The sequence below is a fragment of the Prunus persica genome, chromosome G8, assembly GCF_000346465.2.
Source record: "Prunus persica cultivar Lovell chromosome G8, Prunus_persica_NCBIv2, whole genome shotgun sequence".
Classification (NCBI taxonomy): Eukaryota; Viridiplantae; Streptophyta; class Magnoliopsida; order Rosales; family Rosaceae; genus Prunus; species Prunus persica.
In genome coordinates this window covers 15,027,331-15,053,750 of record NC_034016.1, presented here as the reverse complement: position 1 = coordinate 15,053,750, position 26,420 = coordinate 15,027,331, and the positions used below count along the sequence as shown (strand labels likewise).

At 35.2% G+C, this 26,420-nt stretch overlaps 2 protein-coding genes and 1 long non-coding RNA gene across 5 annotated transcripts; 2 read left to right on the top strand and 1 right to left on the bottom strand.

The window, feature by feature from the left end:
- LOC18768553 (abscisic acid 8'-hydroxylase 4) lies at positions 11,126-14,267 on the top strand. The gene is made up of 9 exons (XM_007200934.2): positions 11,126-11,472; positions 11,584-11,914; positions 12,133-12,282; positions 12,433-12,681; positions 12,768-12,857; positions 12,951-13,029; positions 13,294-13,400; positions 13,576-13,694; positions 13,874-14,267. Exons 1-9 carry the CDS (start codon positions 11,273-11,275, stop codon positions 13,962-13,964), a joined length of 1,416 nt encoding a protein of 471 aa, XP_007200996.1. The 5' UTR covers positions 11,126-11,272; the 3' UTR covers positions 13,965-14,267.
- Positions 15,617-19,436, bottom strand: LOC109950667. The gene is made up of 2 exons (XR_002272945.1): positions 19,126-19,436; positions 15,617-17,897 (listed from the first exon to the last, which is right to left on the bottom strand). It is a non-coding gene; the product is annotated as an uncharacterized LOC109950667 (long non-coding RNA).
- LOC18768705 (LAG1 longevity assurance homolog 2) lies at positions 20,461-25,383 on the top strand. 3 transcript variants are annotated; one of them, XM_020569819.1, is made up of 7 exons: positions 20,959-21,034; positions 21,837-21,907; positions 23,010-23,218; positions 23,502-23,657; positions 23,787-23,972; positions 24,062-24,240; positions 24,970-25,383. In XM_020569819.1, the coding sequence occupies exons 2-7, from the start codon at positions 21,890-21,892 to the stop codon at positions 24,987-24,989; spliced, it is 768 nt and encodes a 255-aa protein (XP_020425408.1). In that variant the 5' UTR covers positions 20,959-21,034; positions 21,837-21,889; the 3' UTR covers positions 24,990-25,383. The 3 variants fall into 3 exon arrangements, with proteins under 3 accessions (XP_020425407.1, XP_007200544.1, XP_020425408.1); XM_020569818.1 differs by lacking the exon at positions 21,837-21,907 and having other exon boundaries at positions 20,461-21,034; positions 23,787-23,963; XM_007200482.2 differs by lacking the exon at positions 21,837-21,907 and having other exon boundaries at positions 20,469-21,034.

Below are 26,420 nucleotides of genomic sequence, written 5' to 3'. Positions count from 1 at the left end.
ATATATATGTAGTATTGCAATGCCAATCAAACTTAGTTTGTCAAGTTCATAACATAATTCTGACACTTGCTAAACACACAGAGTAAACTACAAATAGTATACACTCCTAAACTTCCTAAGTTTTGTGTGTGATTTTTTTTATTGAATGAGTCAATCAATTGTGTAAATTATGGCCTTAACTAACCCTTAAAGTTAACATTCCATCACAAGATTTCTAGTTCAGCCAATATCAAAGTCAATAGAGTGACAATCTAGAAATCCCTGGGTACTCTTTTCTTCTGGTCGGGCTTTCTTGTTTAGGGCTTTTCATGTGTTTGTTTTCTGGGTTTGGTTTGTTCCTCTGGGCTGGGCAAGTATCTTGATCTGAATTTTGGGTTGGGTAAGGATATTGATTTGACTTTTGGGTTGGGCAGACTCAGGCCTGCCAAAATTTGCACATATGCAAACACATATAACTCTACACATATCCAAATATATATTATTCATGGACCAATCAATACATGACGCACAACCTTCAAACATAAATTAACTCTAGTAAGTCAGGAATTTCATCTCTAAATTATAAATTATAAATTCTTCTGCAACTCATTTTCCGTATCCTAAATCATGATTACATCTCAACCAGTTAGTTTCCATACGTAAGAAAGACAAGCCTGATACATAAATAATATATTTTCAGAAACATAAATAACATTTGAGTAATGCTATTTAGACACACAATATTGACCACCTTAACTGACCACCTTATGTGGCAACTGATGTGTGGACGGTAGATAAAATTGGAAATCAAATATGATGTTATGATACCATAGTTACTTACAGGCGTGATATTAATCCTGCTTTACAACATTCTTTTCTGTCAAAGAATTAACAAGGGATGCCCAATTTCTATACACAAAGTGACGAGTAGAATCAAAATATGCTTGGAACAATTTATGCTAGTTAGGGACGGACTTAGGATTTCAAAATGGGGTGAGCTAGATTTTAGGTATTTTATTTATTTAAAGAGTCCAATTTTATATCAACAATGTCAACAACAATTGATTATATATGCTTAAAATTAACATTGGTCGACAACGCACAACTCATATTGCAGCTTATTTAGTATATGTCTTTTACACTAACAATAACAAAAGAAAAACACTTGATTGGGCTATAGCCCAATTTGTACACTCTGCAGGTCCGTCCCTGATGCTAGTATAAATCAAAATAACGCTTACGAATCAGAGACGGTGGGCCTACTGGCCTGCCATAATGTATAAATAGGGTTTAACTAAAGCTCCTTCAATATATTAATTTCCCCCAATATCTTAAATCAGTGCAATTGTGAAATCATATGGCATTCGTACACAATCATGACTCAATTTAGATTCAAAATATAGCTCAGTTGCTACGAAAGTAGTCATAATATATGTTGCTAAAACTTTGTTTTGTGATGGCTTTGTTGGTTGTAGGTTTCATGAGCCGCCGGAGGAATGTACCACCGTTTCTGCTATTTGCACTTTCTCTACATTACATATTTTCATTCTAAAGATATGCTAATTCATGTCATACTATTCTTATTTATACGGCCCTCATCTAAATGTAGCCGCAGCATCACAACAATTATAGTTAACTCATTCCCTATAGCTTAGATTATTGTTTGTAGTAAAAAAAATTCAGATTTTTTTTGTTTTGGTTTTCAAAGTCAGGTTCCCAATTGATCAGGACACTTAGAAATTCGTCTTTTCTTAAATTAAACTAAGAATATATTAAACATATTACGCATGTCATAATCTTCAAGGAGAGCATTAATTCAAGAGTACCTATATATTTATTTCTGTGGATTTGGCTTTGCCCCACAAAAACTGGAGGACACTACCAATCGATAGTTGAGATTTTCAACCAATAAACCCAACTTGCATAGAGTAGTTCATGTCAATGGGCAAGAAATAGTGGCATCAGATAAATGAGATTGAGACAAGACCCTAAAAAAATCAAGCAATGTCTGAAAATTATACATACATTTTTGGACCATGCCAATTGCCAAGTGACCATCTGCTTAATTGAAACCACAAACTAAATAAACGAAAATTGGTTTACAGTTACATTGTCGGAATTAAAGGTTAGGGACAGCTTATTAATAAGCCATTGGAATTAATGTGACAACCACATGTAGCAATTGCCTTTTTATTATTTGCATTATTGACAAAAGTTGACAATGGTGGTGATAATACAAGCCAACACCACAAAATTAGGTTTGAGTGTGATTGATTTTGTTGATGTCTTTCCACATTAAATTAGGATTTTCAATGTTGTTGAACCAGGCCAAAGTCATTGGCCTTAAACCTCAACCTTGGGCTACAATCCTCCTCCAACCCAACTATAATAGGAGTGTCAAAGGAATCCAATGGTACATATTTATAGCTAAAATCAGTGGTCAAATTATTCACTCGTAACAATTATATATATATGGTAACACAGATCATTTGGGAAGTTTTTACACATCTGCCGTACTACAAATGGAGTGGTTGATAGACTTACATCTTTTTCTAGGAATATTGGTATTGTTTTTATATGGTTTGAAGAGCTACCAGATTTTCTTACAAATATTTTGTTTGAGGATTGTAACAAATAGGGTTTTTACGAGTATAAACTTAGGAGGGCCAGATGGCGCTCTATCAGTGGTACGGCTCCTTTTTCCTACTTGTGGTTTGCTTATTGTTGAGAGGATAAGGATACTTAGTTAGTCCGACAGTCAAGCCCGTATGTGTAAAGAGGCTCGCCTAATCCTCTAAGCTATAACTTATTTATTTTGTACCTGTTATTTTCCTATCATCAATAAAATATTGCCGCTCTTATTTAAAAAATAATAATAATTATCTGATAACATAAATATTTTATAGTTGGGATCCAATGGTCTATATTTATAACTAAAATTAGTGGTTCAAATTCACTCGTAACAACTATCTGATAACATAAACATCTTATAATGCGAAATTCACCTATAAATTATACTATAATTATTTCGCTTTGAATATGACTCGTCTTCAATCACATTCAATTCTTTTTACAAAATCTCACCACCCGAAAGGGTGTTGTGTTGGACACTCCACATATTAATAGATGATTTCAGGGATGAAAATTTCTGTCATACAACAACTTTTCTTTTCCAACATATGATAATTCATGAAAAACACTTAATGCATGGCGGAAAAATCCGAAGTATTTATTTATAATATATATAAGCAAATCCAATTATATATTTATTAATATAATTGACGTAGGCATAGGGTCATGGGTTAGGCAGTAGTAGTACCAACGCAATTGATTTCTCAGTTCATTATCCGCCGTATGTTCCAAAAGTGGCATGATAGGCCAAAGGTGACGGGTCAGCTTTGCCACACTGTTTGGCCAAATCTAGGTGGATATGGGGGCATCATTCTGGATATCTGGGAGCAAAATTGCAATCTGGTTTTCCGTTTGTTTTCTGGGAAAATTCCAAAAACGCCTTGTGAGTTGTGGGAATTTGATTCTTCAATTGTTTTGATTTCGTCTCTCCTATCTCAGCAAAACTCTACCACGCTTCCTCACAAAGTTCTGGCCTATTTAATTTCAGCCATAGCTTTGAGCCTTTGAGGATCAAATGCGCCGGCCATGAGAAAAAGTGGAAGTTAATGTAATGGCAGAAGCTTTTGATTCTATGTCAGTGGGTTCTTCTCGTCTTTCGGATTTTATGAGGTCTTTGACTACCAGCCATGAGATTGGACGTCACAAGTTATTTGGGGCACGCTATAGTATTACTTTCTATGATTTCTATCCTGATTTTTATGAAATAGGTAATGGTAGTGGCGGAACTAGCTTTCATTTATTGAGTAGGAATTGTATTTACAGTTGAAACGACCAAGAGCTGGCACGGCCATTTCGGATTGAAATATGGCTCCGTCCCTAGCTATATGTGAGTGGATCTAATAGAAGGATGTCACTAGAGATAGAAAAACTTGAATGAAACGGAGATTACATTATTTTGTTATTTCCGGTCAATCACAGTTTGTTATGTGAAAAAGTTATCACGCGTGGCATACTGATTGGTTAGGGATAGCAAAATAGTGCTATCACTGTTTTATGTAAGTGTTTCTTCACTCGAGAGACTCATCAACAGTGCGAATTCTCATTGAACGTGAAAGAACGACTATGATGGATGTATAAGCGAAGAGAGAACATAGTGAACCCATCGATCTAATGGCTAAAATATTATATTATCCGTATTGTGAAAAATATAAAAGTCATATATTCAAATTGTGGTGAGTATAACATGGTTGACACAATATTTTAAGCCTAACACATGAACATCACATATTGATTGATGTGAAGCACGTGTTTGTTGGGTTTACACGTGGCTTATGATTGTTGTACAAAAGATATGCCTGTGAATGAATCTTTATCTTTTCCAGAGGGATATAAAAAAAACAAAAGAAGAAGAAGGGAAAAAGCTAGCAAGCAAATCCTGGTTCACCACATTGTCTTAAATAAGAGAAACAGTCGTCCCATCCGTCTCAATCCGGGGCACTTTAATTGTTTCTGTAGATTATGCAGATGACGATCTCTTAGAGAAAGATAAAGTGATGTTAACAAAAATGCATCCACTTTGTACCGTTTCATTGTGAGCCAAAACAAAAGCTGCATGTGGATAGATATGGATGCGTTTGTATTTAGCTGCCTCGTAGTGCTGTGAAAATGACAAGAAAGTAACCTCGGTCGAACGAGGAGAGACTCTCTGTGAAATATCAAATACCCATGAGCTATATGACTCAATCATGACATATCAACAAAGATTAGATGAAGACATATTCTCTATCCATAATATATTGTTGACCATGAGATGCCCCCGCTAAGCTATTCTCTTTGAATGGTATAGTATATGTTTAGTCAAATACTTTGAAAATGGATATTGGAAAGATTTTCTACTTATGCATGTGTGTTCTTTTGCTACTTGTATGTGTTCATAGCGAATATTTTCGGATGTAAAATTACAGTTTAGGGTTTAGTATTGTGTATATCTAAATAAAATTTTAAAATTAGACATGTATACGTAGTTTTGGATAAACACAATAACAATATAGATGTTTCGTATTAGAATTAGGGTTTAATATTATGCTTGTTTAAATAAAAGTTTAAGACTGAAACTCCGTATTTTGAATACATATAAGTACAATTACAAATACAAATACATAAGGACGGATTCACTGCCCTAAACAACTTCCTAACTCACTTAAATAAACGTTTAAGATTGAAACTAGGCAATAATTAACAATACATAAACCTAAACACAAAAGATCCCAAATCAATCAATTCATGGGCATTTGGTAAATTACTTGTTGGAAGTGAAACGTGTCACAAGTGGGAGGTCAGAGTCGTACGTGGAAAGTGGATCAAAATTCCATCCTAAAGAATTACACATGAAAATCCAAAGGTGGAGAGAGGGATGGGCTGAGTGCCGTACCGCAGTGGCCTTTATCTTTCCCAAATCTAATGACAGATTCATTCCTACCCTATTTGGAGGTTCGCCTGCCCATCCCCTTTGTGTCCAAGTGTGATTCATGTAGACATTGACATGGAGGAGAGAGCAAAAGCAAAAGGGAGCATGCCTTTCTTCGAATCACCAGCCAGTCTAGTCTACCTAGACTCATTTGGATTTCCACATATCTTCTTCTACAGCTACTTTTTCTATCTTCCTAGCTAGCTTTGAAAAATCATTAGGTCATTTTCTTACCTAGCTTTAAAGGGAAATGGAGCTTGAGGTTCGTATGCTTTACTTTTAATGGAATGGCATGCCAGTCTCACAATCAAAGGACTCCTATAGGAGATATTTATGTTCGCATTTCACAATCAAAAGACTTAATATCGTGGATTTAATATTGTTTGAGAGTGGAGAGTTGAAGTAAAAAAACCTATTTGAGATCCTGTGTATTGACGAATAGTTGTATTGGGAATGCCAAACTTTGGGTTTAAAATAATGTCAGAGCAGAAAATTAATCTAATTTACGGAGAATGAGATTCAAACTTGGTTGTAAAGGGACAAGTTCATTATCTTGAGTAATTAGCCTAATTCACGTCTGCAAATATAAGTTATTCTTCAGAAATTCGGGAATAGAGAGGTTATCCCTGGAACCTTATAATTAGTTTAAGATTTGGGAAAATATGCTATTCTTAAGAGGTCTACTTTATTGGAATGGACGAGCATTAATTTTGGGGAAAGATCATTCTTACAAGTTAGAAATATGTTCGTTGCATTCTTACAACCATGGACCTCAATTTCTACCAAACTTGATCATTTCCATTTTCAATCAAACACCCAATCGACCCTATACTTGATTCCATTCTTATTCTAATGATTACTCTCTACGCACACGCTTCCGCGTCTGTGAGAGGCTTTTTTAAATAGTTGTGTTCCATAAAAATAGGATTCATTATTTGATTTTTCTTTTAATTTTAATTTTTTTAGTATGAAAAAGTGTGAATTTATCATATTATCCTCATTTAATTAATAATTTCAATTCTTAATTAATGTTTGCATTAACCAAGGACATTTTATGATATTTTGAATGTTTTACCATTTTTTACTTTTTGCTCTATATATTAGATATACAGAGTATAAAAAGGGCAAGCTCAAAAACAAATCTGACATTATTTAGTTAGAAGACTCATGAGTTTGAATTAATCGCATGAATAAAATATAACCAACCTTAAAATATCAAGTCGGCTTACTGACTCGCAGTTGGTTTGGAGGCTATTGGAGCTCTAATGCTATTCCATTTGACATGTTTGGTAGTTCAGAATGTACTGATTATTTCAATTAAATTAGACAATAATATCATGATGATTGTTTGATGAACTTATGCATGTTAAGATTGAACTTATTATTATATTAGAGAGCAATTCAACATATCGTGTCTTACAAGTCTCATATAGAGAGATGAGGATTATAAGTAGCTTGGAATCAATTCCAAACCCAGTCCAACCCGAGCCAACTTATTGTTGATTGGTACGTGGCCTACACACACACTCCCAGGTTTCAGAATGGTTGTGTGGGTTATGTCACTTGATTTCGAATATGACATGCATCTAACCTAGCTAGCAAAAGTTCATATCTTAGAGGATTGTATTATGTACACATTAAATTTGTACGTTTGCGTGCTTGTTCTTGTTGCATGGAGACAAAGAATGCCTTAAAGGAGCAAAGCAAAGTGAGAAAAGAAGATGAATAATATATCTCCTACTTAGCAAATTGAGTATCGACCCTCCAATACGACCCATTATCCATAGTACATATTATATTAGAGAAAACTACAATAAATTAGTACCAACTTGGAAGTTTTGGATCGATCGATTCTTCCCATACGAAAACGATGGCTTCACCACCACGCAACGCATGCATGCATGTTTTGACATTTTGCCTAAATGCTACCAAGCATGTGGTGCTTTGCTTGCTGCACCAAAATTTCCATATATGCTAAAAGGCTAAAGGGTTTGCCAATGTATATTATGAAGATGATTTTGCCCTAACAAGATGTATCATTGTCCTTTGTCCTACCTCTGTAACACAGGCAATTGGAATTAATTATGAAATTTAACATGAGATTAAGTCGGGATGTGGTGCTTTAGGGAGTGGTTAATATTAATCACACAAATGTTTTGTAGGCTGTTTGGTAACGTTTTTATCTTAGTTTAAGATGGATAAAGGGAAAAGGAATATAATATATGTGATGAAGAGAGTATTAGAATGTCAACCTCCAACACAATTGGTATATGGGTGGAGAATTAAAATGTACAAAATGAAAACTAAATTTGCAACCCCAACTTCAACCCCTACTCTACAATTTCTTCTGCAAACTTAAATATTGTAGACGCTTGACCAAAAAATTAAAAATAATTTTAGACGAATCATATTAATTGATCAAATTATGTGGCAGATAACGTACATATAATCAATCGGCTATAATAGTCGAAATCAGGGGCAGTCCTGAGGGTGTACAAATGATGCTACCATATACGGCCCCAACTTTTTTTTTATACGTGCGTATTATATATACTTAAGCTTGCAAGGTAATAGCAAAAGTGCTTGTTTAGTTGAGTTGGTTTTCAAAAGTGCTTGTTTAGTTGAGTTGGTTTTCAATGCCTCAATTTTAGTAAGTAGTTCAAGTTTGAGTTTGGATTGTGTCATTCAATACTTGTATTTTTATATTTTTTAATTGTTATCAATAGAAAACAATATATACGCTTTCTCCAATTTTTTTTAAAAAATTGTATATGTTTTCACCCACTCAAATGAAACAAAAAAAGTTGATGTCTTCGTCTTCCTCTTCCTATTTCTCAAATTGAAACATTAAAACTTATATGAATTTAATTTATGATTGTCATTGCATACTAATTGATGATGAATTTTAGTTGTTAAAAAAGTCATTTTAGGGTATTAAGTCATGACAAATATTCTTTTATTTTATTTTATAGTATTTTCATATTAAATTATATGAGGTTCCATTTAACATGACCCTCAAAATCTCAAGATCGACTCCGGTCGAAATAAGCAAATATCACTTACCGTATAATGTGGTTATTACCTAATATGATTTTTAATTAATATTATTTGGAACCAAAAAAAAAAAGTGTATGCATACGCCACGCATTTGTATTCATATTGTAATTTTGAGCAATGTGTACGTACGACTTATGGGCAAACAGTACTGTTGGCTTGCCTAAGTTGTAGGTTCCCCAGTGCTCCTACATCCACGTGGAACCAGTGATTTCTCATCTCGTCCCGAACTCTCTCGATCAGGACAACCAAGATTTCTACACGTGTCGTGTCTACTAACGTTTGACGGTGACGGATGCAAACGGACGTTGCTGTTCCTTTGATTGTTGACGTCGCGCACTCGCGAAGATTCCACGTCGGCATTAACCGTACACATCACCGACCCACAGGTGGGGACCACTGACAGGCTTGCGGATCCCAGGGAAATCCTAATTTGGGGAGTGTATGAGCTGTAATGCATCGTCATACGTAGAACCCGTAAGCCAACGTACCCTCTTCAACCCAAAAACAAGCAAAAAAAGAAAGGCTCTACTTCATTTTGCATAAGATTATTTAATCTGCGAAATGGGTTTTTGTTTTGTTACTTTTTGTGATATTCGCAAGTACTAAGTACCCACATGGAAGTTTTGAGTTTTTATTTATTTATGAGGATTTGATTAATTTTTGGAAGAGATGGAGATAGAGAAGAGGGATCTATTGTTTTTAACATCTGCTACTTACATATGACGATTGTGAGGGAGAACTGTATAGGTTTATTTTGATTTATTGTTTGTGGACGTTTTCCCAACTTAAGTGGAATTACACTAAATAACTTTTGCCCGAGGAATATTGCTAGGGAGATCACATTACTGTACCATATTAAGCGCATCTCTACTATATGTAGGACTCACCAATGTAAATAGTTTTGAAGTGACACACAATGTGATTTCCCTGTCATTTTTCACAAATTAGATAAAGCTAGAGTGTCTTTTCGATTACAATTTACTCCTTGGCAATGTTATATGTTACCTTATAGTTTTCTTTGGCTTACAAAACTTGAAAAAATGGTACCAGAAACAAAAAAAATGAATTGGTATACAAGATTTCTGTAATCTTGAATCGCAAAGTTATATGTTACCTTCTTCTGAGGCGTGCGGTTTTGTATCTATTGGAGTAAAGGTTTTTGGTTATAAAATTGAAAGTAGGGTTTGGAGTCCTTTCTGGAAATGAGATTAAAGGAAATTAAAAGCTGTTTGTGGTGTGGTGCGAGACAAGTGAAATCAAAACAGCTAACAGTCTTGACGAAACTTTTTTTGTTATCTAAACTTAATTGTTGTAGTGCTCCTTTAAACTTAAAGTATAATTAAACCCTACATGGTTTCTCCGGAAGTCATAATGATTCATTTTGTTTTTGACCAACGTTTGTTGTCTCACTTACCCACATCAATTCCCTCAAAAACTTCATCAAACATACTGATACGGCCCTTACGTGGTAGAAAGTTAGAGGACTTACACATGTGGCACATCATCAATATTGACGGACTTAACAATGATGACAAACTAAAATGCAAAATGTTGTTCAAGAAGGCAAAGTGAGTCATTGGGACTTCTGATGAGCAATGTGAGGTTTGAGTACAAGTATAATAAAGCCTCTTATATATTTGGATGTTCCAAATTTGAATTTCTGTTATTCACGTATAATTTTCCTTTTGATAGAAATCGAAGATGTATAATGAAAGTAATGATTGAGACAAATGAACGGCTAAAGACTGGGATACAAACTTGGAGGTAAGGAAATCACCACCTGTCAGTAAAGTAGGTGACCAATGAATATCCCCACCCAGGGTTTGCATAGATGAGGTCTCATATTTTACACATTTGGGAACAGTACGACCTATATGACACATAATTAAGTTTCACTTTTCTATGCAAAAGTCACCTTTGTACCTCGAGTGATTTAGAGCATTCATCGATGCTTTCATTCGATTTAAAGTATTTATCTTTGTGCTCAAAGTTATGCGTTCAAATCGTCATCATCACTTGAAACTTTGATCTATAAGTAACATCAAGGTGGCAATCCATGCATGATATAAATCACCCAATTACAAAGATTATTAGACTTTAGCATGCAGTCCAATTTGCAACTTATTTATAACAAATCCAATTTTAATACCATTTCTTTCACTTGAACAAAAAATTGAAATAAATTATTTCTTTCAGGAGTTTAAAGGGGGCAGATATAACAATCCAATTTATAAACTATTACAGTTATCAAATTTGATAGGAAAAAGAAGAAGAAGAAGAAATCCATGTTACCTAATACTTTCAGGAATCTAATCCACTTTATGCTAAATAGAAGCTTCTGTATCAAAAACTCACAAGTCAAAGTTCTCATGTGAAGGAGTAATTTCTAGTACTCCCCATTTCAGAGTGTTAATTTAGTCCAGACCCTTCAAAGATTTGGAAAATGATTTATTTATTTATTTTCTTTAAATCCATATCAGATTTTGGCTCTTGCAAGTTGCAAGGCACCTCCTTTTTCACTCTATATATACCCCAAACCCCCTCATCAATACTCATATTGACTTGAGAGTGCATTCCCTTGGCAACCATCCATCTCCACCATATACACTCCTCTAAGTCATCAGAGAAACATACTAGAATTCAGAGAGAGAGAGAGAGAGAGAGAGAGAGAGAGAGAGAAGCAGGTGCTACATTTTTATGGAGATTGTTTCTAGTTTGATACACATATTGCTCTGTCTCTCAAGTCTGTTGTTATACCACTTCATAAAGAAACAAAAGAGAAATTCTAAACATAAAGCTAAGCTTCCCCCTGGCTCAATGGGGTGGCCTTACATAGGAGAGACTCTACAAATGTACTCTATGGACCCGAACATATTCTTTGCTTCAAAGCAGAAAAGGTTCTAATCTATTATCAACCTCTGAATCCTATTAATCTTCCATTAATGTTTCCTCTCCATGGATTTGATCCAAACTTGTTCCATTTTGCCCTTCTTTTTTGTGTTCATCAGGTATGGAGAGATATTCAAAACCCACATACTTGGGTGCCCTTGTGTCATGCTGGCAAGCCCTGCGGCCACAAAGTTTGTGCTGGTCACTCATGCCTACTTGTTCAAGCCCACATACCCCAAGAGCAAAGAGCAGATGATTGGTCCTTCAGCTTTGTTCTTTCACCAAGGAGACTACCACAATAGCCTCAGGAAGCTCATTCAAAGCTCTCTGTCCCCAAACCCCACCACTATGCAGAAACTAGTTCCTGACATTGAAGCATTAGCCATTTCTGCCTTGGAGTCATGGGCTGCAGGTGGCAAGGTCATTAACACCTATAATGAAATGAAAAGGGTTAGTGTTTCACCCCCAACATGTTTTTAATGTGAGCCTCATGTTTTTGCTTATGCCTTTTTGGCTCAACTTATTGGTTTCATCATTGGTGGTTCAACTTGGTTTGTCTTATTGCTGATGTTCTCAAAACTTCCTTTGAAATGGGTCCTTCTGTTTTGTTTGGATCAAGTAATATTTTATTCTAATATATGGATGGATCTCATTGTGTCCCCCTACAGTTCTCCTTTGATGTTGGCTTCCTTGCCATCTTTGGTCAGTTGGATGACACTTACAGAGAAAGGCTCAAGGAAAATTACTGCATAGTAGACAAGGGTTACAATTCTTTTCCAACAAAGATACCTGGTACTGCATATCACAAAGCTCTTTTGGTAAGCAATAGTAATTCTTTCTCTCTCTTTTTTTTTTTTATCGAAATAGTAATTCTTTCTTTAAAAATAATATATGTAATCATACAGAAGGATTATAAACTTTAAATCTGACACTAACTTTTGTTTCTTCTTTCTGGGTAATTATCAAAGGCAAGGAAAAGGCTTGGTCAGATTTTGAGTCAGATAATTTGTGAGAGGAAAGAGAAGAAAACACTACAGAAGGATCTATTGGGTGATCTGCTGAACTTCCAAGATGAAAAGGGGCAAACTTTAACTGAGGATCAAATTTCAGATAACATCATTGGAATTCTGTTTGCAGCCCAGGACACTACAGCCAGTGCTTTAACATGGATCCTCAAATACCTCCATGACAACCCAAAAATTCTTGAAGCTGTGAAGGTAAGAGTTCCTTGCAAAGTTTACAAAATTTCAAACAAATTGTACATGTGAAAGGTTGGTTTATGTCAAGCTGTTATTTATTGCAGGCTGAGCAGAAGGCTATATTTGAAGCAAATGATGGATGCAAGAAGCCCTTGACATGGGCACAGATTAGGAACATGCCTCTTACATACAGAGTAAGCCCAACTCTAACTACTCTTGTATTCAAAATGCAAAACAGCACCAAGAAATTTAGACTAACTGTGAGCTGAATATAAATGGAATTTCAGGTTCTATTAGAGAGCTTGAGAATGGCAAGTATCATATCTTTCACATTCAGGGAAGCTGTGGTTGATGTAGAATACAAAGGTGAGGATTTAAAGTTCATTTCTGTGCCTTTTTTCTTTTTCTTTTGAGGACCTTTCCTATTGAGAGAGGCGATAACTACTAAACTCACACACACAACATGGATGCTAAGACTCGAACCCAAAACCTTTCTTGGAGGAGCAATTGCTCCAAACTACTACACTAGTGGGTCCTTGGTCATTTTTGTACCTTTTAATTAGCAGGATAGCAGTAAAGAGGATTTATGTCCATAAATTTCTTTAATATTTATAAAAATCAATTTTGCAGGATATCTTATACCAAAGGGTTGGAAGGTGATGCCATTGTTCAGGAACATACATCACAATCCAGAATTCTTCTCTGATCCTCAGAATTTTGACCCATCTAGGTTTGAGGTATGTATTATGTTGCAGACAAAGGTGGTTTTTTGTTTAAACCAGAGAGAGTCTGATATCAGCTGGTTTTTGCCAGTATCAGCATCTCTCTCTCTCTCACACTAACAAATTCAATGGAAATACCAAATTTTCATTTTTTTTCCTTATATTTATTTTTCTGGTTGTGGGTGAATAGGTTGGTCCAAAGCCTAATACTTTCATGCCATTTGGGAAAGGAGTGCATGCTTGTCCTGGAAATGAGCTTGCCAAGCTGGAGATGCTCATTTTGGTCCACCATCTTGTGACCAAATTCGGGTACAAAATGCAAACATCTCTTTTTTCATTAAGGCTTTTTGCATCAGATTAGACGTGGAATTTACTGCTGAACAAGTTTTGATTCTTACTTAGATCATTATCAAAAACATTATGCAGAAACATTGCTCAGATCATATTATTAGAGGTCTGTTGTTGATATTTTATGATTTGTGTTGCAGGTGGGAAGTAGAGGGATCACAAAGTGGGATTCAGTATGGCCCATTTCCAGTTCCTCGGCATGGATTACCAGTCAGATTTTGGGAAGAATAACAATCTCAAATAAGACTTGTGGGCTTCTAATTGAAGATGCCTTCACCAACTTACTCATTTTACCTCCCTAAAACCCAATTTAAAGCCCTCTTGTTTTAAAATGGGGCCTTTCTCTCTCTAGAAGTAACCTATCATATATCTACTCCTTGTAATTTTTAAGGACGACTTTGATTATCTATATTGGAATGGGGTAAACTTTTTTTATATTACCCTAACATAAGATGAGGGATATGTTATTACTATTATTGTAACTTCGTCCAAAGCTAATAAAACTTAGGCATTTATAAGAAAATATATTATGTACATCGTTCATACTATATTATCATCCATCTAACATGTTAATCTAGTGGTACTTTTTCTCCTAATGTCAGAAGAGGTCCTAGGTTCAAATCCTCCCTCTTCCACAGACAACATAATCATCTATTGATGTCTAAAATTTGCAAACTTAAAAGTGTTTCAAATGATAGAACAATAAAAGGAGAACCATTTCCAACTTACCTAACACTTCAATATAAAGATTGCTACTTCAAAACTTTGCTACTCTTGTCCATTTTTTCTAACTTTATCATTGTATTGTCCAATTTTCAATTAGGATTTTTGTATTTTTGACATGAAAGAGGAAAATTTGAATTAACACAAAACATATTAAACCAATGAGTTTCTACACATCAAATTTCTCTATCAAACACCGTTGATAAGGAAATTTGTTCAATCCATCTGATGCGACCTGGCTTTGTTCCTCTGATGATTGGGCCTGCATATTGCTTCACATCATCACATGGGAGGTCACTAGCAGTGGCCACAAAAGAGCCACGTGTCATAAATCTGGTTGGCTGAGTTAAATCAAAGGTGCCATTGATTGGAGGGCATTAGAAGGCAGGCAGCAAAGCAAATCGAAGGGCAGAAGGCTTGAGTGACTGGTTGTGGTTTTGGGAGCTTGGGAAGGCCTAGCAAGGTACAGCCTACTTCCCTCGATTGCTAGCAAATTGTAAAGCCAATTTGGTTTTGCCGGTGGGCCAATGGCCCCAAATGTGACATTTCATTAAGGACAAACAAAACTGTCCTCCAATAGGGCACCACCCAGTAGGAATGACCCGAAATTACGCGAGTCTAAAAGATTCCGACCAGTATGTCCTTCACCTTCAGGGACAACTTCTGCATGCTTCCAATTTCCCCAGAAATATCATCTAGCTGTTCGTTGCAGCATAAAGGAAATTTGTAAGCACTCAAATAGCACCAAATGGAGCTTAAGTTTTATGACAGAGTACACATTCAACAAAGACTATCAAATGGACTGGTACAAATTGTTGATCTTATTCAATATCGAAGTTCTAAAAGAAGTGTGTGGTGGCTGTGTGAATAAGATGCTTGATTGATAAGAAACTATAATAGATTCATTCAGACCAACCCAAGCACGTAAGGCTTCCTTGAGTTCCATTAAAAATGCAGTATGTTCGATGAAAATTCCAACTATAGCATCAGTCATTTTCTGTTGCAGTGACAAAGCTAAAAGGATTGTTACTCATGTAATGTAGGGCAGCTGGAACTAGGTTATGTTTGTGTTATTATTATCGTACTAGCTAGCATTAAGCAATATGTCTACAACACATTATGCAAGTATATCAAAAAGAGAACAAAAAAAAACCATGTAATAATCATGAAAATCAACCCCATCATAATTGAAATGTGTAATTCTTTGTACATTTGACACGATTTATCGGGATGTTCTTGTCTGTCACCAAGCCTCTTTTTTTTTTTGGGTCTGATGTCTATCACCAAACTTTACCATCCACCAACGGGGAAAAGGACATAAGATCATCACATCACGTTCCCATGTCATAGACAACGGAATCGTCTAATTGACACTGAAAAATAATGTCACAAGTAACACCAGAATTGTACTAGATGCTCACATGGCACCATCAACATCATTCTTGACTAAGGTCGATAGCATTATCACAAGATGGAACCCTCATCAAGTAAATATAGCTACTGTAGCATCAACAGTAGTTCATTCACACCAACATTTTCAATGGGAACCATCTCATTGCCATCATCATTTTCATCCAAGGAAATGAGAAAAGGATATAACTTAAGGTACCCATTAACAAATCACTTGGTACAACGCATATCAATTGTATAGCTGTACAAGGTACTTCCATGTCAGCAATATTCATGGAAATCATTTCAGTGATGACATCTTAATTAGTCATAATATAAAATCATCAAGACTGCCTACACACTTAATTCACCAAGGTGATTATGATGATGATGATTTTAATACTTATCATCATATGTTGCAGACAATTCAATCAATTTCCCTGTTGATCAAACACCTAATGAAGGCAAAAGCCACATATTTTAGTTATGTGATCCAATTTTAAGGTGTCATAAACAATCTAGATTTAGATAAATCTATGCAAAGAGAGTGTCATCAGTATCAGGTATTATAAGAAATAAAATCTTTTTCAAAATAGTTAACTTGTTTTCTGGAAAGACAAAATGATATTCAACAAACAACATCAATACACAAATGGGATCATACAGCTTATGGAGCACTGAGAATGGAACTTTCTTTGTCATTAGTCAATTGATCTCTATTCACCTAGCCATAATGGCATTACGTCCATTCTAAACCAACCTCAGGCTCCCTCTTAAAATGGGTATGAATATGTACAGTACAACCCTATTAATTTTCTGGAGTGACAAACGATATTCAAACTTTCACCAGAAAATCGGCATGAATTTTGTGGAAGGAAATGATATTTCATTATATACTTCAATAATTGAAAGGAACATGAAGCTTCAAGCACCAAACCACCAGAAAATACTCCAGTAATAAAAGTTTATAATTCTATAGCCAGACTGGTCAATGATCCCTAACTTATCACCATATCTTTATCTGTTGGGTGGAATTCATAGCTAAGTTTACTTTTTCAGTTAGTATCATTGTTCGTGATCCCAAACTACCTACCAGATCAATGATCATCACGTCTTTTTATCCATGAGATGAAAATTTATACTTAATATGGGAGCTGTTATTGGCACTCCAAAATAGTCATCATGCACTCCTTTCTAATTTTTTTAAAAAAAAAAACAAGGGAAGGAAGGAGAGCAGGATGACTATTTTGAAGTGCTACTGAATATTGAGCATTTTATAACAATCAATAATAACCTTAAACAAAAAAACTAATTCTCCGTCATCCCTGACTTGCCTTATAGCTGTCTATTTTCTTGTCAAATTTCATTACAATTAGTTCTACCCTAGAATTGTGAAATGGAATACATTTTATAAATCAAATTCGCTAATAAAAGGATTTTCAAATTTTCTCCTATCCAATAATGTCTTGACTGTCTCCTTTTTGACCCCTTGCAAAGTCAGAGTTATATTAACTAAAAGATTTTTAACTGACGGAAAAATAAATAAATGAACAAATACTTTCACAGCTAAAATAAGTACATGGAAAAAGATGCAGGTAAATCCTTGGTAAACCGTGGAAGATATTATAAAATGATTTCAGGATGTTAGATAGCCAAGATGAATCCTAGAAACCAGACTGGGCCAAAGGATATCACAATAAATGATTCAACTATATGAAGTGACCACAATTGACAGAAGAGTATTGCCTGCACCACTCACACACATATTCAACTTCAGAGGGGGGCATAAAGAAGAAAATATATGCGGAATCTAGTAAGGAAAAAAGGCCACAAACTCTAGAAAATTAAAATTCATGGGCTAAAATTCCATTCGAAGTAAGGTAATGGGATCTGATGTTGCACCATCTTCAACTCTTCTTGTGGAGGAACCTATGGCAATGGCCTCTCCCACGAGCAATGATAATTTACTTGAGAGAGCTAAGCGAAGCAGGTGGACAAAGGTCCTTTTTCTTTTGTTCATCCTCTTTACTAAAAAAACTGTTTTCTCTGCAACTTAATAATCAGAGTTCGGAAACCTTTGTTAGTCAAGTCCCATGGATACAAGTTAACTGGATAAACAAGACCAGGATCACAGCAAACTCCCTAAACTGTAGAATCTCATGAATGTAGCAGAACGAGGTCATGCATAGACTGGGAAGATATTGGCTTTCTAAAACATCGATTAGTATAACAAAATGTGATATGGCATATTTTAAAATCTAGAAGAGCTTCTATTAAAAGAGCCGACTAATACATTACTTTGGTGAGGCAACCTCACAAACTCTTCAATGGGATTATTGAATATTGATGAGGTCTCTAGAAGACCAAAGACTATTCGTGGTATTTTACTTCACACAATGTATGTCTGTCTTTGAGACTCAAAATGCACTCTTAATTCATAGAGTTTTCATCTCATCTTCGATTTGTATTTTACTTCACACAATGTATTTCTAGCTGCACAAACATCATCTCTTTCAACTCTGTAAATAGAGGTGAGCTTTCAACAGTACAGACTGTTTGCAGTTTGCACAAGGTATTTCTTAAAGTAAAAAAAATCCTTCAAATAATAGGATTTACTTTCCAAGAATTAAATGACCTAATGAATAAAAAAAACCACGGTGGCTTTCATAAAGTGCAGGCAGGGCAATAAAAAGATTTCGGCTTTTACTTATTTGTTAGTTTCCAACAATAAGCTTAGTTTGGTTGGCTGAAGTTGTGGATATAAAAGTTCCTCTAGCATGGTCAATGAGGTAATGAAATCCCCTAACGAGATCCTACCATGAACGAAATAGTACACGATATTGTTACGAATGGTTTCTACTATTTTTATTTGGTCAATAGCAATGATTAAAAGTAAACTAATTCACTTCCACTGATGATTGAAACTGAGTTGTTTCAATTATAACATCATTGGAAATGCAAACCATCAAGAACCATGACAAAACCCATCTTGTATTGCATACAAATTTTCAGACAATTAATATAACATTTATAATAAAAAATTCGAGCACTTTCAGAATTTGAAGATTCATTCAAAGACACAGTTCAAAGAAAAAAAATGAAGACTTCAAAGACAATTGCCCAAATCTCTACCCTTAAGAAGTACAATTTTCACCACATCACATGCCTTGACAAATCAGATTATGAAGTAATAGCAATCATTGAAATTTGTTTTGAGGTTGAGCTAAAGCTATTGCGCCCAAGTACAAATGTAAAAGCAGAGAGAGAAAAAAGCACTTACAGGTTTTCGGAGCATTTCTAAGGTCCACGCTGCTAAGAAGTAGAACAGTCGAGAGAGAGAGAGTGTGTTTGTGGGGTATGAGTAAACAGAAACCCTTTCTGACCGTCTTCGGACGAAACGCGGCAACGATGCCCCACGACAGCCGTTTTGACAAAACACTTTTTCCTCTTTTTTATTTGGGTTGGGCTTTTTTCTTTTTTCCTTAACTCTGCCCCGTTTTCTTTCTAAAGAAAGCTTACCTCCGTAAAAAATAATAATTTATATACATCCGAGATGAGGTGAGAGAAAAAAACAAAAAAAAACCCCACAGGCTCGGACAGTTAAAAAAACAAGGAAGTCCGTGAGAACGACACATTTTCGTTTTCAATATTTGTTCTGAATTCATCTATATATATAAAGCAAAAGGCAGAGAATGGTGAAACATTCAAAATATCAGAAAATGCTCTTGGTTAATGCAAACATTAAAAAAAGAAATTATTAATTAAATGAGGATAATATGGTAAATTCACAATTTTTCGTATTAAAAAAATTAAAATTAAAAGAAAATTCAGATAATATAAAGTAAAAGGCAGAGAATGGTGAAACATTCAAAATACCAGAAAATGCCCTTGGTTAATGCAAACATTAAAAAAAGAAATTATTAATTAAATGAGGATAATATGGTAAATTCACAATTTTTCGTATTAAAAAAATTAAAATTAAAAGAAAATTCAGATAATGGATCCTATTTTTATAGAACACAAATATTCATTATCTTTTTTAATTCTAAAATAAATTTAAAACTTTTTTTTAAAAAAACCTCTCGCATGCGCGGAAGCGCGTGCAGAGAGGCTAGTTTTCAAAAAGCAAATTATATATTTTTCAATTTAGCGGTGCCGAATGCATATTTGGTGAAAATAGAACAGAAAATGAAAACAATGCTCCGAAAATATAAACGAATTTTTTGGGTAAAAGGAATATTTATAGGGTGAAAATTATAAATAATACAAAAATTCTATTTTGTCTATGCATTTAATAGAAAAGATAACAAAATTGCCAGTATGATCATTGGTCCTAATGAAAGTGAAATTGAATGACCATGAGAACGATTTTGAAAATTAAGGGATCAAAATACAAATCGGGTTAAAATTCAGGGGCCATTAGAACTAAAAATCTTTTTTTTTTAAAAAAAAAATTTTACACAAAAGTCTTATGAGGAAACAATTAACTATAATCTATATAACCAATTTACGATATTTAAGACATCAAAATACTTTTCAAAGAAACATGTTGTTTGCGTTAGGTTGTAGGTGGAAGTTTGCAACCATGGTCAAATAATGAGTTCTCTAAATGTAGAAGAGAAGACTAGCTGCATTTTACGAAAGTATGACTTTCTGAGATTCTCGCATACCGCCCACCTGCATTTTACAAATAAACAAAAAATATATACAAATAAATGACCTGATAAAAATAAAATATTAATAAAGGACAAGATCTCAACCTCATGTCCTTTGCCATTCGGCACGCTCTCTCTCCTCCCTCGCGCTCTCTCTCTCTCTCTCTCTCTCTCTCTCTCTCTCTCTATCTTTCAGACTCACATACTCCGAACCAGAAAAATCAACGCACTTTCTTCCCCTCCATGAGAGGATTAGGGCAGATATAGATCCCAAGATTTGGAAATGGAAGAAAGTCGCGTGCAATTATTGCATCGCGGTTGCTGATTTCTGAGGCATTGAGGTCGAAGCTGAGCTTGAATTTGATCCGGGGTTCGCTGATTGATGCTTTTCGGTCGAGTTCTGGTTCTAAGACGCACATGGAATCGTTCTGGAGCCACAATGGCGCACCAGACGCTTGGCACTTCCTCGTCGTTATCTACTTCGCTTTTGGGTTTTTGGCTGCTCGGCTCTTTTTTGACAGATTCATCTTTTGCGTAAGATTTCTAGCTGTGTTTGGGATTTCAAGTTGCTTAAGCATTTGGTTGTGCTCTTTCTTTTTTGAATCTTCAATTGGTAGAATCTGTTTGACTTCTGAGATAAATGTGGAAAACAGAGAGAATGAAATCTTGAATTGCATATCTTGTCCTCCTTTATTTTCCTTATTAGATACTAATTTGTAGTATTTTCTTTGAACTATGATTGTTTCCTTTCCAAAGTTTTGACTGTGTAACTTAGTTGGATAAGCGCTTTTGCGATAAGTAATTGGGCTTTTAGTACGAATCTTAGTTTGTATGAGAACTTGAATCTCTATATTGTGGGTTCAAAGAATTGAGTTTGTCTTTATAATTGTCAAGAAGGAATCTCGAACAATTGCAAGGACAAGAAGATTTAACATGGTTGTACAAGCATGTGCCCTACCATCTGAATGCTTGTTATAGGACTTTAACATGGTAGTTGTTTAATCTTGCCATGATTTCAGGAAAGTTGAGATTTGTGCTGATTAGTCAGATTTTCAGTATAGTTTTTTTTTTTTTTTTTGGGTAAAATATTTGTAGTATAGGTTGAATGGTTCATTATTAACTTGCTGATGTTGGGACATTCAAGGTTTCAGTCGCACAAGTTTCGGTCTTGCATCAGAAATGTGCTCTTTATAGGTCCTTAACTCTGTATAAATTTAAGGTGAACTAGATGATCCCCTTGGAATTGTTAACTGGTAGTGAAAAATCGCATCTATTATGACAAGACTCCTTCAAATGTGTGTCTAGTTAGAATTGCATACTTCTTTTTCTGGCACAGAGACGCTATGCAAGGAAGAAGATGCGCGAGGAAGAGGATGCGCGAGGAAGAAGATGCACCAGGAAGAAGATGTGTGCTGTTTATTTTGGGTTTCTCATTAAAATGATGTCGTCTTAGTATATGAGTTCCATTGAAAATGAAATGATGCGTTTGCTCAAACCTTGTTAGGATATAAAAAAGGCATGTTTGGTGGAACAGTCACCGAATTAAAAAAAAATAAAGAATGTAACGATGGATGCTCTCCATCCCTTCCTTTCAAGTCATGTCATCATGAGCAATAGTACTCTCTCATAATCATATTATTAGGTTTTGTTATTTTAAATGCAATGGTGCGTTTTGTCTGTAGTAAAACCTTTATTAATTTTTTTGGAACATCTTCGTTATTCGATATTACATTAGCCTAGCCTAATATGAAAACTTAAAGGTATTTCTTAGAAAAAAAAAATTCATGTTATGAAAGGCTTACGCCTCAATATCTCAAGGCTTACAGTTGAGCTTAAGCCACCAAAAGGGTATTGCCCTTTAAAATTTTGGTAGGAACTAGGAGTCTGAGGCTTGTGGAAGGGTACAAATGAAGGCCATGTACATGTAGCTACGAATTTTGGATGGTATTAGTGGGTAATTTTTATTTTTTATTTTAGCTTTTAGCCTTTGAAATTTTGCCCCTTCTCCAAAAATTTCCTGGGTCCGCCAGTGATGGTAACCTAACATTTCTGCCACCCTAACCCCTATCCTACCTTGTACTATAGCTGCCACCACCACACCATCTCCAAGTTAAGTGAAAAGGAATATGCAAGCATACCATAGATTTGATAGTTATCCTATATAAGTTAAGTGAAAATGAATATTCAAGCATGCAGTTTACCAGGTTTATGTTTTTTCATACATGAGTGAAATACAAAAAAGTACGATCCAAATTTTGACTACTTTCCAAATATATTCTTAAATCAAATTTAATAAGCAGCATAAGGCTGAATTTTCCTCTATTTTTAAGCTGTCTTCTTATATATCATAACCTACCAGTATATGGGGAACAAATGCAGCATCAGCAACTATTTAGGTGAAAAGGAACATGAAAGCATGCAGCTTTAGCAGATTTGCACGTTTTATCTTACCTTGAATTATAATCCTCATACTGTAAATTTTTTTTCTCTTAAATTTTTTGTTTTTCAGAAAATTGCCATCTGGTTGTTGAGCAAGGGATCTGCTCCATTGAAGCTCGATATGGCTACACGGGCAAAGGTTGTTAAATGTTCAGAGTCACTTTGGAAGCTAGCATACTATGCCACTGTTGAAGCATGCATTCTCAAGATAAGCTACCAGGAGCCATGGTTCAGAGATACAAAAGAGTACTTTAAAGGCTGGCCAAACCAGGAGTTGGGGTGAGTGACTCATATGGTTGGACTAGTAGTACTTGTTAGATAATCCCCTTCTCGCACCCCCCTCCCTCTTCCTTTTTTTTAAAAAAAAAGCTGAAGATGGTTCGATCATGTCTACAATTCAATTTTTGCATGATTTGTTTGGAAGGAGAGGGGGGAGTACCGAAGTTAGGAATGACTTGAATTTGTAGAATTCTAGATCAATGATGAGTTTTCGCATAATCTGAGTTTGAAGACATAGCATTCTGAAATTGTCTATTCTAACTCTATTCCTTTCTCATTTCAGGCTTCCCCTAAAGCTTTTGTATATGGGTCAATGTGGATTCTATACCTACAGCATTGTTGCCCTCCTTACATGGGAGACTCGAAGGAAGGATTTCTCAGTGATGATGGGTCACCATGTAATTACTGTTCTCCTGATTGGGTTCTCATACATTACGAGGTATTTTTCTTGTTTTCTGCGAGCACAATAATATGTTGGTACCACAGAGCATATATTTAGCAATGTGCATTTGTGTGGTGTGGAGGATCTCATGCAATGACTTTCTTTGCATTTTTTGGCCACTTGTAGCTTTTTTCGGATTGGCTCAATCATTCTTGCCCTGCATGATGCGAGTGATGTATTTTTGGAAGCTGCCAAGGTTTTCAAGTATTCTGAGAAGGAGCTTGCCGCAAGTGTGTTATTTGGATTTTTTGCTGTTTCGTGGCTCATACTGAGGCTAATATTCTTCCCTTTCTGGGTTATAAGGTCATCAAGGTCTGCTCTCATGGTAAACCGTTTTATTAAACCAAATTTACATGTAGAGTGGCTCTGACTTATCTTTTCTTATGGTTGGTATTTTCCAGCTATGACCTTATTGACTGCTTGGATCTCTCGAAGCCTGCTTCCAGAGCTCTGTACTATGTGTTCAATACAATGTTACTGATGCTGTTTGTGTTCCACTTATACTGGTGGGTTATGATATGTGCAATGATAAGAAGACAGCTGAAAAATAGAGGAAAAGTTGGAGAAGATATAAGATCTGGTAAACCATATATACTGCTTACAAGTTTGAATCTTACAAAGCCTTATACTGCTTATAAAATTTATTGTGAGAACTACTTCATTATAATTGGAAAATATATTTCTTCTCTTTCACTCTCATTTATTCAGTAATACGGTTGAATCTTACAAAGCCTTATACTGCTTATAAAATTTGTTGTGAGAACTACTCTTTTATATTTGGAAAATATATTTCTTCTCTTTCGCTCTCATTGATTCAGTAATATGGTTGGAAGCATTTAGTTGGATTTTCTGTAAAAGAAACCTTCACTAATAAATGCATGCACCAATACCTAAGAAAACGACATTATAAAACTTCTCATTTTATTGGTACTAATTGAATATGGTAGAGTTGGGAATAAAGTTAGATTTTCTAGCATTGTCCTATGGTTGATACTTTATGCTCTTCCCTGACCTAGTATTGGTGAGAGCTTGGTACACCGGGCCACCCCTTTTTAGTGATTTGCCCCCCCATACTACTCGAAGGATTTTGGTTTGATGGCCATGTTTCAAATTCTCAGTCACTTGAAGTTGAGATTATTCATTGTACTCAGACCCCATATCGTGTTCTTGAAGCCAACCATGTATAGCATCTACTTTCATGCACAGCCAAACACATTTCAAAGTGAAAAGCTATGCCTTTTCAGTGATTTTTAAATAGGATCTTTGCCCCTTTTTCTGATGATTGTTTTTTTTTCCTGCATGTATACAGATTCAGAGGATGATGATTAGGCTTCCCAAGTTTTTTTTTGTCTGTGCAAATGCTGGGGAGCCTACTTTTGACTTTGGTTGGCTTATCGTTCCACTCAAAAGTGGTCATTATCTGTAGGAAGGGCTTGATACTTTCTTCCATATTCAAGTTTTCTTTGATTCTTCTTATGGGTAGTCATATGGAGGTAGGAACGTCGAGCATATCCCTTGTTATCTTGTTTTTCTTTTTCTTTTTTTCTTTTGATGGAGTCTCTTGGTATCTTTCTGGTGTATAAAATAGAAGGAAATTCCTGTATAATTCTTCTCTGGATAATCATTTGTTTTGAGTTAGCCTTTGTATGGAGAAATGAAAGGTACTCACAAAATAGAAAAGAGAAAATCATCTTTCTGTGGAATGCTGTGTGATTTGATTCAAGACCTCCTGTGGAGTGCTTAGAACTTTTTCTTTTCACGTTTCACTTTTCCCTTTTTTTGTCCTTCTCTTTCAAGAAAAGCAAAAGTAGGAAGATGACAAAACGGATCCTTAGCTTTTCCATCCCCATTTAATTTTGCGTGATTTGCTTCAAGACCTCCTGCGTGGTACTTGAAAGTTGAAAATATTATTTGAGGACAACGCATAAAATTGTTAATACTAGGGGTTGTGAGGGTCACCCATCTAAAAATTTCAGCATTTTGTCGATCAGATTTTCGCCCGAAAGCCTTTGAAAGCCGAACGAGTAATACAATCATCACGCATTTGATAACCTGCATAATGTGTCTGCAAATCACTTTTGCTTGGTGTCTTTGCTGTAACACTCTGGTTGTTCTAGTGTAAAATTGAAACCAGGAGTGTGGGCAGAAGAGTACTTGATTCATAATGTAGGCCTTGTATTGTAGAACAATCCTATAGAATCCAACATTTGTGAGTCGGGAAAATATTTGAGTTGTTCAATTATTTTTCTTTGCTATTAGTAATTACATGAATAATACTCTTACCGCATTCTTATACCACCTTATGTGACAGATGAAGTGAACAACCACATCAATCAAAAAATGTCAATAAATCATAAAAGAAAAGAAAATATTAAATTAATTTCAATTGATGTGATTGTCCACCTGCCACATAAATTGATATAGAAATATGATATACAAATATGGTAAGAGTAGTATTATTTTAATTACATTAATTGCCAATTTGAAAGAGGGATTTATGAAAAACGTAATAAAAGCGTTAATACTAGAGGCTTTTCCACACGTTACTAGAATTGTCTTCTACAATACCATTCAAGTATCCCTATCCAATTGAAGTCTTAAGATATTTTCCATGCATGGATTGACAATGGTTGTGGATATGTTGAGGTATCAAACGCAGCCGATTGCGCTTGATTTTGACTTGACGTTAGTCTAATGGTATTTCTCTTTCACAATGTTGAAAGATCGTAAGTTAAATTCTCTTATTCCGAAGATTAAAAG

Bases quoted from the DNA above. Each gene is read 5' to 3' on its own strand.
- LOC18768553 (XM_007200934.2), top strand. From the start codon at position 11,273: ATGGAGATTGTTTCTAGTTTGATACACATATTGCTCTGTCTCTCAAGT. The intron at 11,473-11,583 runs GTTCTAATCTAT...TGTGTTCATCAG, and splicing joins TTTGCTTCAAAGCAGAAAAG to GTATGGAGAGATATTCAAAA. The intron at 13,030-13,293 runs GTGAGGATTTAA...TCAATTTTGCAG, and splicing joins GGTTGATGTAGAATACAAAG to GATATCTTATACCAAAGGGT.
- LOC18768705 (XM_007200482.2), top strand. From the start codon at position 20,918: ATGGAATCGTTCTGGAGCCACAATGGCGCACCAGACGCTTGGCACTTC. The intron at 21,035-23,009 runs GTAAGATTTCTA...TTTGTTTTTCAG, and splicing joins TTGACAGATTCATCTTTTGC to AAAATTGCCATCTGGTTGTT. The intron at 23,658-23,786 runs GTATTTTTCTTG...GGCCACTTGTAG, and splicing joins GGGTTCTCATACATTACGAG to CTTTTTTCGGATTGGCTCAA.